Source organism: Phytophthora ramorum, assembly GCF_020800215.1.
Source record: "Phytophthora ramorum isolate Pr-102 chromosome Unknown Phyram_PR-102_s0007, whole genome shotgun sequence".
Lineage (NCBI taxonomy): Eukaryota > Oomycota > Peronosporomycetes > Peronosporales > Peronosporaceae > Phytophthora > Phytophthora ramorum.
This window is the reverse complement of record NW_027150653.1, coordinates 720,266-737,628: the sequence shown is the minus strand read 5'-3', so window position 1 is coordinate 737,628 and position 17,363 is coordinate 720,266. Positions and strand designations below refer to the sequence as shown.

At 56.7% G+C, this 17,363-nt stretch overlaps 4 protein-coding genes across 4 annotated transcripts; 2 read left to right on the top strand and 2 right to left on the bottom strand.

Annotated features, from left to right (window-relative positions):
* Positions 1-4,040: 4,040 nt before the first annotated feature.
* On the top strand, positions 4,041-4,391 carry KRP23_8242 (uncharacterized protein; the record flags this gene model as incomplete). Its single annotated transcript, XM_067893659.1, has 1 exon — positions 4,041-4,391. One exon carries the CDS (start codon positions 4,041-4,043, stop codon positions 4,389-4,391), a length of 351 nt encoding a protein of 116 aa, XP_067743167.1.
* A 4,908-nt stretch (positions 4,392-9,299) lies between these two features.
* KRP23_8241 (LETM1 domain-containing protein 1) lies at positions 9,300-10,286 on the bottom strand (the record flags this gene model as incomplete). The annotated part of the gene is made up of 1 exon (XM_067893658.1): positions 9,300-10,286. The coding sequence occupies one exon, from the start codon at positions 10,284-10,286 to the stop codon at positions 9,300-9,302; it is 987 nt and encodes a 328-aa protein (XP_067743166.1).
* A 316-nt stretch (positions 10,287-10,602) lies between these two features.
* On the top strand, positions 10,603-12,305 carry KRP23_8240 (26S proteasome non-ATPase regulatory subunit 11; the record flags this gene model as incomplete). The annotated part of the gene is made up of 6 exons (XM_067893657.1): positions 10,603-10,756; positions 10,827-10,994; positions 11,066-11,746; positions 11,816-11,972; positions 12,050-12,140; positions 12,216-12,305. The coding sequence occupies 6 exons, from the start codon at positions 10,603-10,605 to the stop codon at positions 12,303-12,305; spliced, it is 1,341 nt and encodes a 446-aa protein (XP_067743165.1).
* Positions 12,306-12,470: 165 nt separating this feature from the next.
* Positions 12,471-14,600, bottom strand: KRP23_8239 (uncharacterized protein; the record flags this gene model as incomplete). Its single annotated transcript, XM_067893655.1, has 4 exons — positions 12,471-12,894; positions 13,861-13,934; positions 14,274-14,336; positions 14,418-14,600. The coding sequence occupies 4 exons, from the start codon at positions 14,598-14,600 to the stop codon at positions 12,471-12,473; spliced, it is 744 nt and encodes a 247-aa protein (XP_067743164.1).
* Between the last annotated feature and the right edge of the window lie 2,763 nt (positions 14,601-17,363).

Sequence of the window (17,363 nt, the reverse complement as noted above, 5' to 3'; positions counted from 1 at the left end):
GACGTCACGCCAGGCTGAGCTAGTCCATCCAACAGCGTCTGCTGCTCCGCACTCTCGCGAAAGTGCTGCACGAAATCCACGTTTGCAGCGGCGTCTGTCAGTGGCTTTTCACCTGCACCCGCCACTCCAGCGCCGATACACTCCAACATCCACGTCGCCGGGTTCTGACCTTCCGGTAGTCGCGGAACCTCCGAAATGGCCTCCAAGTAGTCGATCAGGTGACTGCACTCGCGATCACCTGGCTCAGTGTTGCCCAACTCGCCGAAGAACACCATCTCACCACCGCGCTTTAGCAGCAGTAAACTGTCAAACAGGAAGAAGACGTCGGACGAAGGCTGGTGGATCGTGCACACGACGGTGCGGCCGCTGTCCGCCACCTTACGCACGCCGTCCATAATGACCTTGGCTGAGTGTGCGTCCAAGCCGCTTGTAGGTTCATCCAGGAACAGCACACTGGGTTGCGCCGCAAGCTCCACGCCGATGGTCAGACGCTTCATTTGCTCTTGTGAGCGTCCTCGGATGATCTGGTCGGCGATGGCACGCATGTCCAATAGATCGAGACACTCTTCGACAGACGCGAGTTTGGCGCGCTCCGACACGCTGCTGTCTTGGCGGAGGAAAGCGCTGAACGTGAGCGCCTCTCGGATCGTCGCTCCTTCCGAGTGGATGTCTTGCTGTTCGCAGTAGCCCGTGCAGCGGCGGATGGCGAGCTCTGTGGCGGGGTATCCGTTGATCAAGATCTCGCCGCGGATGGTGCCTCCCGTCTTGCGACCAGCGATGACGTCCATGAGTGTGGTCTTGCCAGCACCGGACGAACCCATGAGTGCTGTCATAGTTCCTGGTAGTGCGTAGCCGCTAATTCCCTTGAGCAGGTCGATAGACTCGTGTCGGTGGTGAGGCAGGGGCACGGAGTACCATAGGTCTTTGAAGGCCAACGCGACGGGTACGAATCTCGCTCGTTCCTCGTGCAGATCCACCACAACCGTGTCTGTAGGTGCTTCCTCTATACTGCCTGCAGCCCTTGGTGTTGTGATCTTCACATAACTAACAGGCCGCTCCGCGAGGTATTCCTTTTCCTCTTGATCGCGGCCGGGTTTCGTGGCTTCCTTCGTATGGCTGGTGGCCACTGCGACGGTCACTTCCGGGGAATCGTATCGCTTGTTCTCGAGAATATAGCTGCTGGCCACGACGAAAAAGATGTTGGCAAACAGGAGGTAGAGCACACCCGCCCAGACCCACGCCTTACCGGAAGGTACATCGTACTGTGACAACGAGTACTCGCCCATAGTCATGTTGTACTGCTCGCAGTAGTTTTCGCCGTCGTACACGCACACATCGAGAGCCGGCGATCGGTACTGATTCACAGCCACGGCGCGCAAACACCACGCAATGGGATTGATCCAGTACAACCAGACCAGGAAATCCGGAATTTGGCTCAAGGGAACCACAAAGCCTCCAAACACGACGTAGAACGTAATGGAGAACGTCGTCAGCGGTTTGGCAACGTTGAAATTAGGCGACAACGCCGTCAGCGTGAAGAACCAAGCGCACAGCGACAGGTTGGTCAGGATCAAGCACAACAAGAAGAGCAAGAAGTAACTTGCCTCAGCGACGAACCCGCACATCCAGTATACGAAGCTCCCGAAAACGAGGCATTCAACCAGAACCATGGGCACGAGTGCTGACAGACACGCGATCGCAAAGGATTGCGCCCGGTAGAAATTGGCGCGGCGTTGCTTGTAGTATATCTCACGGGCTGTGATGAACACGGGTGTTTGCGAGGCTTGACCAATGGCCAAGAAAAACGTGGTCAGATACAACACTCCTAGCGACACTTGCGCGTCCGTGGGGTCAAAGTTGTAGAATGTGCTGCCGTATATAAGGCCCATGACCACAACCATGAACGTTCGTACACGCATGAACGCTGTATTGCGAAGCGCGAGCACTATGTGTCGGCGCATCAAGGTCAGTGTACTGTCCCAGAAAGATTGTCGGAACTCTGGCATCTTCACCAAGTGGTGCTCCGCGTCGTGCAAACGCTCACTACTCCATGGAGCATCCAGAGCTTGTACGACATCTTGGTGGGTAGCCGACTGACGGAATAGATCCGCAAATTCACTCGCCAGCCGAGGAGTCTGAAGAGAGAACGAGGCGTGAGGTTTCGCCACCTCAAACTGGTACTGCTGGTCCGTGCCCAGATCCAACAAATAGTCAGCCACATCTCGATCAGGTGGACACACGAAGCCCAGACTCTCGAAGTACGGCACCGCTTGTTCACGGGGTCCATGATACATCACTTCGCCGTCGTTCAGCAGCAGAATGTTGTCAAACAACTCGAACACCTCCGGCGCAGGCTGCAGCAGTGCCATCACCACCGTCTTGTGCAGCTTCTTGGCGATGTCGCGCTGCGTGCAAACGATATCGAAAGTTGCGGCGCTATCGAGTCCAGTGCTGATCTCGTCCATGAACGTCGCGTACTTCATGCCGAACTCCATCTCACCCGTCGTAACTCGCCGACGCTCACCACCAGACACCCCTCGCTTCAACGCGTTGCCGATCACTGTATCACGACACGTCTGCAGGCCGAGTTGCTCCACGACCACGTCCGGGTAGTTCTTGTACAGCGATTCGGCCGTACGCAGAGCTGTCTCGTTCTGCTCGGGTGTGCCGTGAGATAGGAGGCCCTTGCCACGTCGTAATGCAACCTCCTCCGTGCAGCACGCGTGAGCGAACTCGAGTGTCTCCTGCACCGACAACGCCGGGAAATGCTTGTCGGTTTGCGGCACGTACGCAGCGAGTTGCGGTAGCTTGGGGAGCAGCTCCGTCCACGACCGGCCGTTGTACAAGATGTCACCTTGCACCGTGATGTTCTTCTCCATCGGGAACTGGCCGCTCAAGACTTTCATGAGCGACGTCTTGCCGGAGCCAGGCTGACCAAGCACCAGCGTGATGGTGCCCGGTTCAAACACGGCGTCCACTCCGTTGAGTACGTGTCTCTGCGTGGTGTGTCTGGAGGCCGTGAGCTTTCGCACGACGTGCTTGAGGCTGTTGTAGACGGAGGGCAGCTCGGACGTCGTGGTGCTGGACGACTGCTTGACGACTGGCACCTCTGCGATGACGGACAAGTTCTTGCATCGCACCTCCATCTGCGGTAGCTGGCGTCCAAGTGCTGGTTCTAGTTGCTGGGCTACGAAGTCGTGAAAGGCGGCTTCGCCCTGCGCCATGAGGGCGTGGCCGGATTCGAGTCCTGGCTGGAGTTTGGGCTGTGTGTAGCTCGTGCTGGATAGCACATCGATTGTGCTGGACGGCGTGATCATACTGGAAGCCCGATTGCACTAGCAGTCCACGAGTGCCAGTAGGAAACTTGAATACTGAACCTTGATCGAATGCCGGCAGCTTTTGCCCAGCAGTTTTTCGCTTGAGTGACGACCTCAGCACCGCTCATTGCATTCTGCCTAGTACCGCGTTGTTCATCTGCGACTACGATGGGGTGGCCGATCGTTCGTCCAATCCCACCGACTGGATGAACGAGTCATTCACCCAATCTCTGGCCACGGCTGAACATGCGACTGGCGAAACGCTTATTGACAGATCTACGACGTTAGCTCTCTGAATTCACACTCTACATGCACCGCTTTGGGGGTCCCAATGGGGGACACGCCGGCCCTGTCGAGGGCGCGCTGAAGTATGATTCCGTGGCCTCGTCGTTTGATTCCTCTGTATGCATCTTCGTTTTCGCCGCTCGTGGGACATCGGCAGTCGACTATGTTGCGGGGGTTGAGGTGCAAACGCCAGTCGACTACGCGCGAGCACTGTCTTCGATCAGCTCGTGAATCACGAGAGAACTTGGGATGCGCTACATTATAATACAGACATAGTATCGTAGTAGTACTCCGATATTATGTATAATAATAAACGTACTTAGCTATGATATAATACTCGCGTTTTTGTTTTCATTTTTGGGACTATTTTTTGGTCGAACAGAATCTATTGGTAATATAACCGTCCCTGTTCAACAGCAGCACTTTGACCTGTTCGAGATGGGGGAGCAGCTCATCAACCGCAGCGAGCCCAAGCGAGATCGTAGGCGGTCAATGCTTCGCGCGGTGGAGCTTCTGAGTGCGGTGCTGCTCTTCCTCACGTCGGTGGCCGTGCCGGCCTTCGCCTCGGGCGTGTTCTATCTCGTGTTGCTGCAGCGCTTGATCGGCTACACGGTGTTCGTCCACAGGATGACGGTGCAGGAGTTCATCTCTCGGAAATCGGGTGTCAAGTTCTCGAGTTACTTCCTGGGACCAGGCGTCACGAACGTCCTGCTCGGATTCCAGATCCAGTACGAGGTGCTGGAACTCGTCGGTCGATCTACAAGTATATCGCACTACGTGGGGACCTAAAGGATGAGGTGCGTATTTTCAAGACACTTATTGCGATCACCGGAAACACTCCTCAAAGCTTGAGGCATCAACGTGGCTCACATCCCCACCGCAAAGGACAAAATCGACTACAGCGGCATTCATTGTGAAACGAGAGCAAAGCCGTCACTTTTCAATAAACTCACCAAATGAGAAGAGAGTTGGTGACGTACATCTTGGAAAACCGATGCCCAAGACTGGAAAAATGGTTGCCATGATATCTTTCGCCAATGAGCACCATCCGTTGAATGGTCTTCGCGTGTGCGCGGTATTGCTGATGAGTGTACCGCCAGCGAACAGGACAGATCTGTGGTGTGCCGTCATGTCATCTTCATTTTGTGTACCGTGTCACAGATGCTGGTTCGATGCAATCCTGGCATTCACCGATTTGCTCCGTAAACCTCAGGCCTTCCAGGCTGGTTCCTAAGCCGATCCCTTTGCATGTGCTTGCGATTCACTTATGGTCGTCCCAATCTACAACATCGATGTATCGAGTACTACGGGCCAGACCGAGACGAAGCCTCAGTTAGGTCTTGAATCGGGCCACGCCCTCATGGCGCAGGGCGAAGCCGCCTTTCACGACTTCGTAGCCCAGCAACTAGAACCAGCACTCGGACGCCAGCTACCGCAGATGGAGGTGCGATGCAAGAACTTGTCCGTCATCGCAGAGGTGCCAGTCGTCAAGCAGTCGTCCAGCACCACGACGTCCGAGCTGCCCTCCGTCTACAACAGCCTCAAGCACGTCGTGCGAAAGCTCACGGCCTCCAGACACACCACGCAGAGACACGTACTCAACGGAGTGGACGCCGTGTTTGAACCGGGCACCATCACGCTGGTGCTTGGTCAGCCTGGCTCCGGCAAGACGTCGCTCATGAAAGTCTTGAGCGGCCAGTTCCCGATGGAGAAGAACATCACGGTGCAAGGTGACATCTTGTACAACGGCCGGTCGTGGACGGAGCTGCTCCCCAAGCTACCGCAACTCGCTGCGTACGTGCCGCAAACCGACAAGCATTTCCCGGCGTTGTCGGTGCAGGAGACACTCGAGTTCGCTCACGCGTGCTGCACGGAGGAGGTTGCATCACGACGTGGCAAGGGCCTCCTATCTCACGGCACACCCGAGCAGAACGAGACAGCTCTGCGTACGGCCGAATCGCTGTACAAGAACTACCCGGACGTGGTCGTGGAGCAACTCGGCCTGCAGACGTGTCGTGATACAGTGATCGGCAACGCGTTGAAGCGAGGGGTGTCTGGTGGTGAGCGTCGGCGAGTTACGACGGGTGAGATGGAGTTCGGCATGAAGTACGCGACGTTCATGGACGAGATCAGCACTGGACTCGATAGCGCCGCAACTTTCGATATCGTTTGCACGCAGCGCGACATCGCCAAGAAGCTGCACAAGACGGTGGTGATGGCACTGCTGCAGCCTGCGCCGGAGGTGTTCGAGTTGTTTGACAACATTCTGCTGCTGAACGACGGCGAAGTGATGTATCATGGACCCCGTGAACAAGCGGTGCCGTACTTCGAGAGTCTGGGCTTCGTGTGTCCACCTGATCGAGATGTGGCTGACTATTTGTTGGATCTGGGCACGGACCAGCAGTACCAGTTTGAGGTGGCGAAACCTCACGCCTCGTTCTCTCTTCAGACTCCTCGGCTGGCGAGTGAATTTGCGGATCTATTCCGTCAGTCGGCTACCCACCAAGATGTCGTACAAGCTCTGGATGCTCCATGGAGTAGTGAGCGTTTGCACGACGCGGAGCACCACTTGGTGAAGATGCCAGAGTTCCGACAGTCGTTGTGGGCAAGCGCCTTGACGTTGACGCGTAGGCACTTGAAAATCGCAATTCGCAATACGGCTTTTATTCGCGTGCGTACCTTTATGGTTGTGGTAATGGGACTCGTCTACGGCAGTACATTCTACAACTTCGACCCAACGAATGCACAGGTGGCTCTGGGGGTCTTATATCAAACCACTATGTTTCTGGCATTGGGCCAAGCATCACAAATGCCAGTCTTCGTCGCGTCACGCGATATCTACTACAAGCACCGGCGCGCAAACTTCTACCGTTCGCTATCCTTCGGGATTGCTAGTCTTGCCGCTCTTTTTCCTACGGCTGCAGCTGAATCGGTGGTTTTCGGGACGCTTGTGTACTGGATGTGCGGGTTCATCGCAGAGACAAGCTACTTCCTGCTTTTCTTGCTCTGTATGATCCTCACGAACCTCGCGCTGTGTGCGTGGTTCTTCACGCTAACAGCCATGTCGCCCAACTTCAACATCGCCAAACCAATGTCCACGTTCTCCATCACGTTTTACGTGGTGTTTGCAGGCTTTGTGGTGCCCAAAAGCCAACTCCCCTATTTTCTCGTTTGGATTTACTGGGTCAACCCGGTCTCGTGGTGTTTGCGAACGCTAGCTGTGAACCAATATCGTTCACCAAGATTTGATGTGTGCGTGTACGACGGCGAAAACTACTGCGAGCAGTACAACATGACTATGGGCGAGTACTCGTTGTCCCTCTACGATGTACCTTCGGACAAAACGTGGGTGTGGACGGGTGTGCTGTACCTGGTGCTCTCAGTCGTCTTCTTTGTGGTAGTCGGGAGCTTTACCCTCGAACACAAGCGTTATGATGTCCCTGAAGCGACAGTTGCTGTTGTTGCAAGCATTGACGAGGGCAAGCAGGACCTCAGCACATCCAGTGCAGCCAGAAAACAGTGCGAAGAACCCGCCAGCTACATTGAGGCTGCCACACCACGCTCTAACGCACAAGCAGCACAAGACGACCCAGCGGGCATGGTCGTTATGGACCTTCAAGAGCAGCAAGTGAGCTTCATTCCAGTAACGCTGGCCTTCAAAGACCTATGGTACTCCGTGCCCCTGCCTCACCACCGACACGAGTCTATCGACCTGCTCAAGGGAATTAGCGGCTACGCACTACCAGGAACTATGACAGCACTCATGGGTTCGTCCGGTGCTGGCAAGACCACACTCATGGACGTCATCGCTGGTCGCAAGACGGGAGGCACCATCCGCGGCGAGATCTTGATCAACGGATACCCCGCCACAGAGCTCGCCATCCGCCGCTGCACGGGCTACTGCGAACAGCAAGACATCCACTCGGAAGGAGCGACGATCCGAGAGGCGCTCACGTTCAGCGCTTTCCTCCGCCAAGACAGCAGCGTGTCGGAACGCGCCAAACTCGCGTCTGTCGAAGAGTGTCTCGATCTACTGGACATGCGTGCCATCGCCGACCAGATCATCCGAGGACGCTCACAAGAGCAAATGAAGCGTCTGACCATCGGCGTGGAGCTTGCGGCGCAACCCAGTGTGCTGTTCCTGGATGAACCTACAAGCGGCTTGGACGCACACTCAGCCAAGGTCATTATGGACGGCGTGCGTAAGGTGGCGGACAGCGGCCGCACCGTCGTGTGCACGATCCACCAGCCTTCGTCCGACGTTTTCTTCCTGTTTGACAGTTTACTGCTGCTAAAGCGCGGTGGTGAGATGGTGTTCTTCGGCGAGTTGGACAACACTGAGCCAGGTGATCGCGAGTGCAGTCACCTGATCGACTACTTGGAGGCCATTTCGGAGGTTCCGCGACTACCGGAAGGTCAGAACCCGGCGACGTGGATGTTGGAGTGTATCGGCGCTGGAGTGGCGGGTGCAGGTGAAAAGCCACTGACAGACGCCGCTGCAAACGTGGATTTCGTCCAGCACTTTCGCGAGAGTGCGGAGCAGCAGACGCTGTTGGATGGACTAGCTCAGCCTGGCGTGACGTCGCCCGCACCTGACCGACTACCAGAGTTGGTGTTCACGAACAAGCGTGCTGCCAGTCCGTGGACCCAGTTCCGCATGCTGATGGGGAGATTCATGGCGATCTACTGGCGTACGCCGTCGTACAACCTCACTCGGTTCATGATCGCGTTCGGTCTCGCAGTGATTTTTGGTTTGGTACTTGTCAATGGTGAGTACACGACATACCAAGGAATCAACACAGCGGTTGGCGTGATCTTCATGACGGCGCTGTACCAAAGCTACATCTCCTACGTGGGTTGTTTGCCATTCACAGCTCGGGAGCGCGTCTCTTATTACCGTGAGCGCGACTCGCAGACATACAGCGCTTTCTGGTACTTTGTGGGAGCCACAGTAGCGGAAATTCCTTTCGTTTTCGCCAGCGGCTTGGTCTTCACAGTTATCTTTTACCCTCTGATGGGCATTGGGACGTTCGGTACAGCCGTGTTGTACTGGATCAACGTCTCTCTTTTCGTGCTCATGGAAACGTACCTCGGCCAAATGTTCATCTACGCACTACCGACCGTGGAGGTGGCCGCCATTGTAGGCGTGTTTATCAACGCCATCTTCCTCTTGTTCGCTGGCTTCAACCCGCCCGCTGGTTCCATTCCAGACGGCTATCGGTGGCTCTACCAGATTTGTCCACATCGTTTTTCGTTGTCGATTCTCATCGCACTCCTGTTCGGTGACTGCCCCGTAGACCCGACGTACGACGAGGCCACGCAGTCGTACATCAACGTAGGTCCCGAGATTGGTTGCCAGCCGCTCCAGAACGCACCGCTGTCGATCGGTCACACCACCGTGAAAGACTACGTCGCAGTCGTCTTCAGGATCAAACACGACGACATCTGGAGCAACTTTGGCTACGTCTTCCTCTACATCGGTGCGATCCGCGTGATATCGCTGCTTTCTCTGCGGTATCTCAACCACCAGAAGCGGTAGAACCCCACATGTCCGAAACACGAAACCAGTTGAGCTCAGATCAACGTCATTTTGTTTCTTGCCATAATACTGCGAGTTGGTCAGGTTTACTTTCAAGTCTCTGCTTTTCTACCGCTTCCCACCTCACATGATCCGATGCTTGTAATTCTAGCATTCAATTAGACGGTCACGTCCGCTTTCTCGTTATCCTGAGTCTTGGCGAAGTTCGAGAGAGCAGGCGCATGAAGCAACAGGGAGAGCGGCAGCCTTTGCGGGTTGGTCTCCGGATCGAAGTGGTCCGTGTCGTACATGCTGAGCCACTCTCTCAGCGCGAGGCGCAGCGTCTCGATGTTGCCGTACTGCGTGACAAGGCCGCGCTCCTGGCACGCGAACTCCAGCTCACTGAGCGACAGGCCGTCGATGCCTTCCACCAGCAGCTGCTGGTCGTCCACGCTGAGCTCGACCATCCTCCGCTCGAGTCTCTTATGCAGCAGTGATTGAGGCAGCAGTTTGTTGAGCACGGCGAAGGACGGGAAGAGTGCCGAGCCCTCGGCCAGCGCGTGAACGTGTTCGCTCGAGAGCTGGCGGAGGCCCGCGGGGCCCTCGAAGAAGGGCGCGAGCTCGCTCACCTGCGTGGGGCGCAGGCCGCCGGCCGTGGCTAGCGCCAGCATCTCCCGCAACGTGTCGTCCTTGTGCTGGATCTGTAGCAACAACTGCACCAGCTGCGGGTACGTCGTGGCCCGGGACTCCACGTCCTCCCGGAAGAACTGCGTCTTCTGCTCAGGCCGCCAGAACTGCCACGGCAGTAGCTGCTTGGGGAACTGGTAGCCCAGCAGCGGCGCCGCGTAGCCCAGCGCGGGCACGCAGAAGAAGGCCAGGATGGGCAGCGACTTGAGCAGGTCGCGGTGCGCCTGGCGCAGTAGAAGCATCTCGCGGCGCGCGAGTTGGGCCTGGCCGCGCGAATCCTTGACGCGGCGGCGCAGCGCCCAGGCCTGCTTGTTCTCGAGATACAGGCCCTTGGAGCCAGCCACGAACGGCTGCAGCCACTTCTGCAGCTTCTGGTACGCAGACAGCTCCTTGGGCGCGGCGCTCAGGAAGCGCGCGGCACCGGCCACGCGATGGCCACGCAAGCCAGCGTGGCGAAGCAGCACAGCCGAGGACAGCATGACAGGAGGAGGATCGGCGATTGTCGCTGAAGATCCCGCGTTTGTAGTATGCGTTTTATAGGTCAAGCTAGGAATGATTGACGATCCACTAAAGGCAAGCTGAAACGTCAGCTAGACCTAACTGAATGTCGGCTGATTGAACTTGAAAAAAGTGGGTCCACTGGAGTATAATGTACATCACACGATATGCTGTGCACCACATTATATATTGTGCACCACAGTATATGTTGTGCACCACATGATAATGCGTAGAATGCGCGATCTACTGTACGCTATTCAGATCTTCACTTTGCAAGGGGGAAGGAATACGACGAGAATGGCGACGACGCAGGACGTGGAGATGGCCGAGCCCGAGCAGGTGCACCCGCTGCAGACGCAGTTCGAAGACGTAGAAGACGTGGTGGCCGCGCTGACGGCCACCGCATCGCCCGACGCCGCCATCCAGGGCTTCCAGCGCATCATCTCCTACGGTGCGTGCAGGAAAATCTTTTCACATTTTATGCCTCCGTACTCACTAACTCTCCTGCTCTCGCCGTGCAGCCGAGGAGGACGCAGCGCTGGAGCAGGTGCAGCGCGTAAAGGAGCACGCGATCTACAAGCTGGCTCAGCTGTACATCCAGTTCGGCCGCGAGAAGGAGCTGGCGTCGCTGCTGCAAGCGCTGCGGCCCTTCTTCGCCACGCTGGCCCGCGCCAAGACCGGCAAGATCGGTGCGGCCAGCAACATCAAGATCGTATACACGGGGGTGGCCCAATAGAACTAATTTGTGTACTGTTTGCAGTACGCACGGTGATCGACATGGTGGCCAAGGTGAAGGTGCTGGACGCCGACAGGGCTCTGCAGCTGCAGGCCGACCTGTGTCTGGACTCGATCGAGTGGTGCAAGCAGGAGAAGCACACGTTCCTGCGCCAGCGCGTGGAGGCGCGGCTGGCCTCCATCTACTTCCAGCAGGATAAGTTCCAGCCTGCACTGGACCTCATCACGGAGCTGCTACACGAGATCAAGAAGCTCGACGACAAGCAGCTGCTCGTGGAGATCCACCTCGTGGAGAGCAAGCTGCACCACGCGCTTCGCAACGTGCCCAAGGCCAAGGCGGCGCTCACAGCGGCACGTAGCATCTCCAACACCATCTATGTGGTGCCGCGCACACAGGCGCAGATCGACCAGATGTCAGGCATCCTGCACGCCGAGGAGCGCGACTACAAGACGGCCTACTCGTACTTCTTCGAGGCCTTCGAGGCGCTGGCCTCGCTGGACGAGGTCGAGGGCCTCAAGTGCCTCAAGTACATGCTGCTCGCCAAGGTCGCCAGTGGCGGTGCCAGCGAGGTGAATCTCATCATTAACAGCAAGCAGGCCATCAAGTTCATTGGCATCGACCTGGAGGCCATGCAGGCGGTCGCCAAGGCGCACGAGCAGCGCTCGCTCGAGCACTTCGAAGCGGCTACGAAGAAATACGCATCTCGTAGGTTCTTGCGCGGGTGTTTATTGAGCGCTGAGATGGAGTTGTGACCGTGTTGTTGTTGTTTATCAGAGCTTGTGGAAGACCCGCTGATCAAGAACCACCTGGGCAAGCTGTACGAGCAGCTACTGGAGAGCAACCTGATTAAGATTATCCAGCCGTTCTCGTGCGTCGAGATCGCCCACGTCGCCAAGCTCATCAAGCTGCCGCTGCCGCAGATTGAGTTGAAGTAAGAGTGACTTGTGTGCCTTGTGCTTGTTTTGTGCAACCTGCTCACCAAGGCATGCTTGAATGTTTCTGCCGCAGGTTGTCGCAAATGATCCTGGACCACAAGTTCCACGGCATTTTGGACCAGGGCAAGGGACAGCTAATCGTCTACGACAGCCCCACGGAGGATGTGCGTAGCGCCGAATTACATGTACGGCTGGCTCATTGGGCTTACTTTTTCTTTCTGTTGCTCTGCCATTTACAGAAAACATATACCTCTGGCCTCGGTGTCATCGAGAACGTTGGGAACATCGTAGACAACCTGTTCCGGCGCGCCGACAAGCTGCAGGCATAGTCGTGAAGCGAGCGATTTACTTGCAGAAGCGTGTACTCCGATCAACTTCGGTGGGGCTGCCGACTTCTCACGATGCACTTGGCCCCCCATGCCAAGAGAGAACAGGCAAAGAGTTGGGAGGAGTGTGCAATCAATTCATCGAGTGCAAACCAACTTATATTTTTCTTAGCGGAACCGGTGATACGGTCCGCTTGCAGCGAGGCTCTTTCGCTCAGTTGTGCCATCATCGTCCATATCATTAGGTGTGAAGACATTTTGGTTGGAGGAAGCGGCCATGGTCTTCTTGATGTCAGTCACCACGTAGGTCATGCGCGCGAACTCCTTGTCCTTCTCGGCATCCTGCATCAGTTTCCGGCGCCGACGGATAGCCATCACAATGAAGACGACGATCGTGAGGAACAGGACAATGCCTAGCACGATGAAGCCGGCGTAGAGTGGCGGGCCGAACGTGACCTCGGAGGCATCTTCGCCGTTTGCTGTCGTGGCTCCGAGCTGGAAAGTGCAGCGCGGGCCGCCCCAAAACTCGTTCGTGCACTCACAGCGGCCCGTGTCGGCATTGCAAACGCCCGTGTGGAAAGTGTAAAGAACGCTGAAAGGAATGGTGCAGTCCGTGTAGTCACGACACGGCGCACCGCCATTAACCGTGACGAGCTGGTTGTCCCCGTCAACGTATTCGGTCTCATGATCGAGAATCCATTGCCGCGTCGGGTGCGAAGCAGGATCGCACTCGTGAGCCATGGTGGAGCCCTCGGACGTGTCTTGGTACAGCCGGACGTAGTCAATTTTCATGTACAATGGGAACGAGTCGCAGATGTAGTTGGCCTCCTCGTCCTCGCCGTCACCACGACACGGCTCGCCGGGGTTGGGCGGATACGTCCCCCATGCTGCCGAAAGCGCTACGTTCAGAATAATATACGATGGTTCTTCGGGGAAGGTGAGTCGCGGATTGGGCTTGCTTCCTCCCTGCGGCGTGTTGACAACGGACTCGGCCGGGATCTCGAAGATAGGGTGGCCACCGATCATCCAGCGGAGATAACCATTGTCGCCCGTGGCCCACTCGACTTGATACGCCACGTAGTCGTAGTAGGCTCCCATGTGGATGCCCCAGTTAGCGGACAAAGCGTCCATCTGATAGTTGTAAGCGTCCATGGTGTTGGTTTTTGGTGTCGAGTCATTCCGTGGCTCCGAGCAGCGACTGTCCTGGTTGTCTGGGTCACACAGGAACACACCTTGATAGCCGTTCATCTCCGGAAAGCACGTGCCGTTCGAGTTGATGTTCCAGTGGCCACGCGCATTGACACCGTCGATGTAGTCCATGTCGCCGTGCACATCATTAGAGGCGGGACAGTAAGTCAAAGCACACGAGTTCTCCGTGATGTTCTCCATTCCAGCTACGACGAGAGAATACGACTGCGTATCGTTACCGTCCACAACGCAGTAGTTGTTGGACGCGTATCGGAGGCCCTGGTACCAGCTTTCGTGACCAAGGGCCTCGTAGTATTCGGTAGGCACACCGGGCAGGTTGGCGCCGATGGTAGAGCATTCTTGGCTGTACATGCAATAGCTCGAGTCTCCGAGCGACTCATTGATGGCCATTCGACGGTAGTCGGCGGGCATCCCCGGAGCGATCTGGATGGAAGACGAGATGGCCACGCCACCACCTTCCAGCAGATCGATCTCAACAGCGCCGCGTCCCTGGTTCGGGTTCAAGCCGTGGCCAGGGTCGGAGTCGCAAGCACTGATGCGCTGGTTGCTCGAGTTGAAGACGGTCTCATTGCACTCATTGTACGAAAACGGCCACATGCGGGCCGTTGAAGACGAGAAGAGCGCGCGGCCCAGGTTGCCCATGAGCCAGATACCCGGCCACGTCGGGTAGAACTTTGTGTTCTCCGCACGCGCGTTGTTGCCCTTGCCGAGATCAGGGTTCTCACTGTCGTTGGCCAACACAGCCGGCAGCTTCGCACGCACCTCCAGCATGCCGCCTTGGAAGCAGAATTTGTTCCACGTCTGCAACATGCCCGATCGGTAGTACTGTCAAAGGCAACAACAACAAAACAAACAATCGTCAGCAACCGGTGTCCCAACAAGTCAAGACATTTCATCGATTCGTACGAAAGTGGAGTTCTGGTAGGCCGGCGGACGCAGGTAGTTGTTCCAGACTGTGATGTTGTTGACCTCGTCGATGGACTCGATCTGCAGGTAGCAGAGCCCTTCCTCGTCGTCATCGCACACGACCGACGTCATATCGTGCGAGTAGAGCTGCAGGGCGTCGTTGGTGCCGTCGGGCATCTCCATGGACGTCCACACGTGATCGGCTCCGGCCGAGAAGTTGCGGGTCACGTCACCGAACTCGTCACTCATTACGAGCTCCCACGCGTCCCCGCGCGAACTCACGTACGTCCGAACGTCGTCGGGCGTGTCCGGGTCCACCCATGGTAGGATGCCCGATCGGGTGTCGAGTTTGACCAGACTGCGGTCTGTGACCGTGCTGCTGCCGCTCCCACTGGCGCTGCTGCCGCTGTCACTGCTGCTGGCGTCGACTGCTGCAAATGCTGCGATGCCCATCAAAAGGGGCAGCCACGTCGCCGCCATTGTGTATCGATTCCTGCCGGAGCGTTGGCGTCCGAAGGTGAGAAAATTCGCGACTGGGCAGGCTGCGGGTCATGCATTTTTGCGCGTCAAGAGCGGGGCCGGTCCCCTGTGCGTGGCGTCGTAGGCCGAAACTGCACGTTTGATAGCTGCTCGCGGGCAGCTATCAAACAGAGCAGTGCTCACTATCGAAAACCTTGAGATTAATGCGCTTTTCAGTGTTAGAAAAGGTGAACGCGATCGTGCAGGATCCCTCGATCTCTATGCAGCGCCGCCCCCAGATTCAGTCCCTACATGCCGAAACCATATCACCCGGCTGCTGGCATTATGCCAGCGGCAGCGAGCGCGAATTTGGCCATCGCCAGCGAAAGTTTGACAAGAAATGATCAAGATCGCTTGGGAGCATTTGCTGGGATGCAGGTCGAATGCCCCCTCTCACGTTTCTTGCCGTCCTGACTCTTTGCTTCGAGCTCTTGAATATTTGCGAGCTCTTGGATATTTGCGAGACCTTCGACTATCCCTTGGATGCCATTCCAAGTTGGAATGGCTCGACAGCCGAGTCGGCTCGAGCTCCGAGTCGAGGCAAGGCAAGGCGTCGTCTTGCTCAGAGCAGTGGCGCCCGCGCGTCTAGCCGGAAAACAGAAGCAAGATCTGCTTGAAGCCCAAGCACGCTCGTCAAGGCTTTGCAAACCACCCGGTTCACGCCCAATTCAGCAGTCACCACTGTATTATGATATCTCGCTGATCGTCAGCAGACAGTAGCAATCGTCGAGGGCGGACGATTCCAGGCCACAGTAATCCCTGTTCGGCCTTGGTGATCACCGCTGCATGTCCGTTGCCGTTGCACGCCCACGGAGCATTTTGCCAGGCTGAAAGTCGAGTTTGGAACGGGGTTCGGCATCGCGAGAACGTCAACAACAACTCGCGTGAGGACACCACATCACTGCAATTGCCGGAAGCAAGCGGCCTTCAACCTCACTTGCCACACACTTCGCACCGGGAGGCGGACGCTTCGCTGAAACACGACTTGAAGCAGGCAGACGGCATATGATGCATGAAACAGCAAGTGGCCGGAGCGATGCGGTCAGCTGGGGCAGCACTGGATCAAGACCTGATCGTAATGCATCAGAGCGCGACCGTCCCAGCTAGATAGGCTCACTAATACTCCGCTGTGAGCAAATTACTTGCAGGAACGAAGCTGAGTTACAAAAAGCACATGTGGTCTGTTGCCCTGCAAAGCAACTGGAAAGCTGAGATAGATACCCGCGGTAATTTTCATCTGTAGCGTCAAGCGATGGTGAAAGCAGTGCCGCAGCGGGTACTCCGGCGTGGCGGCTTGGAGCTTCGGCCGAGTGGCTGGCTCAGGAGCTTGTCTGCGGTGAGAACGAGAGAGAAATGGAGAGGAGATGAAGGTGCTCCGAGGTTTTCGGGATCCCGAGTTTTGGAGTTTTTGATCGCCCGGTGCTCCACTGCTTTCGTCCGGACCGGTAAGTAAGGACATCATGGCCGTGTGCGAAGAGCACCCGGGCTGGAATCGAAGGACAGTCGCGCATTACTACGCCATGTACGAACGAGGGGAGAGCTTGCAGCCCAGGTGTGGCGTTGTGGCACCAGGGGAGGCCATTCTGAAGGCGCTTGCAGAAGGCTGCATCACTCATGCAGGATCGTCGACGAGCAAAGCGCGCTCCAAAACAAGAAAAAACATGACGTGGCTACGCTAATTCAAGGACGCGGGGATCCCGATCAAGACTGGGCGCGTGGCCAGCTTCATGGTCCACAACAAGTGGACGATTCGTCAACGGTGAGTTTGTTTTACAAGGCACGGGCAACTACTAGAGCACGGCCGCGTTCAATGGAGCCCGCCACGCAGAGACGTTTGAGACGCGCACGACTCAGACGCACCTTGATTCGTATCAAGCGCTAGTTCGAGCTGCTCTGGGAAGAAGGACGGAGGCCTCAAGTATTCTGCTTGCTTCATGTACTTTGGGGAGGACGAGGACGAAACAAAGTACCCCCCCCCCCCCCCCCCCCCCCCCCCCCCCAGGAGAGGAGGACGAGGACGTTGTTCATGTGTAGGATGTGGTTTAACGTGCGCGCCATTGTTCAGCAGATGCCCATGAGCGAAGTCAACAAAGGCATTGCTATGATGCGTGAGGGCCGTGGTGCGCTACCACATCGTGCTGCGCGACGTCAAGCCCGTGTACAAGAAGAAGTTTGGCAAGGATCTGCGCGAGCTGCTGCTGTCCGTGTTCGACTAGGCTGGTGCTGTTGCTGCACTGTGGTGGTAGTGGTGCGTCGCCGCCGCGCGCTTAAGAGGGTGGAGTGCATCGTAAGCATCTGTGAAATGTGCCAACGTGAACGTGTTTGAACAAAAGCAACATCCTTGTCGTTCATCTTGGGGCTTCTGAAACGGATGACGTTCGCACACCGAAGCGCCTTTCACCGCGCCAGAAGTGCCCGCATCAACTC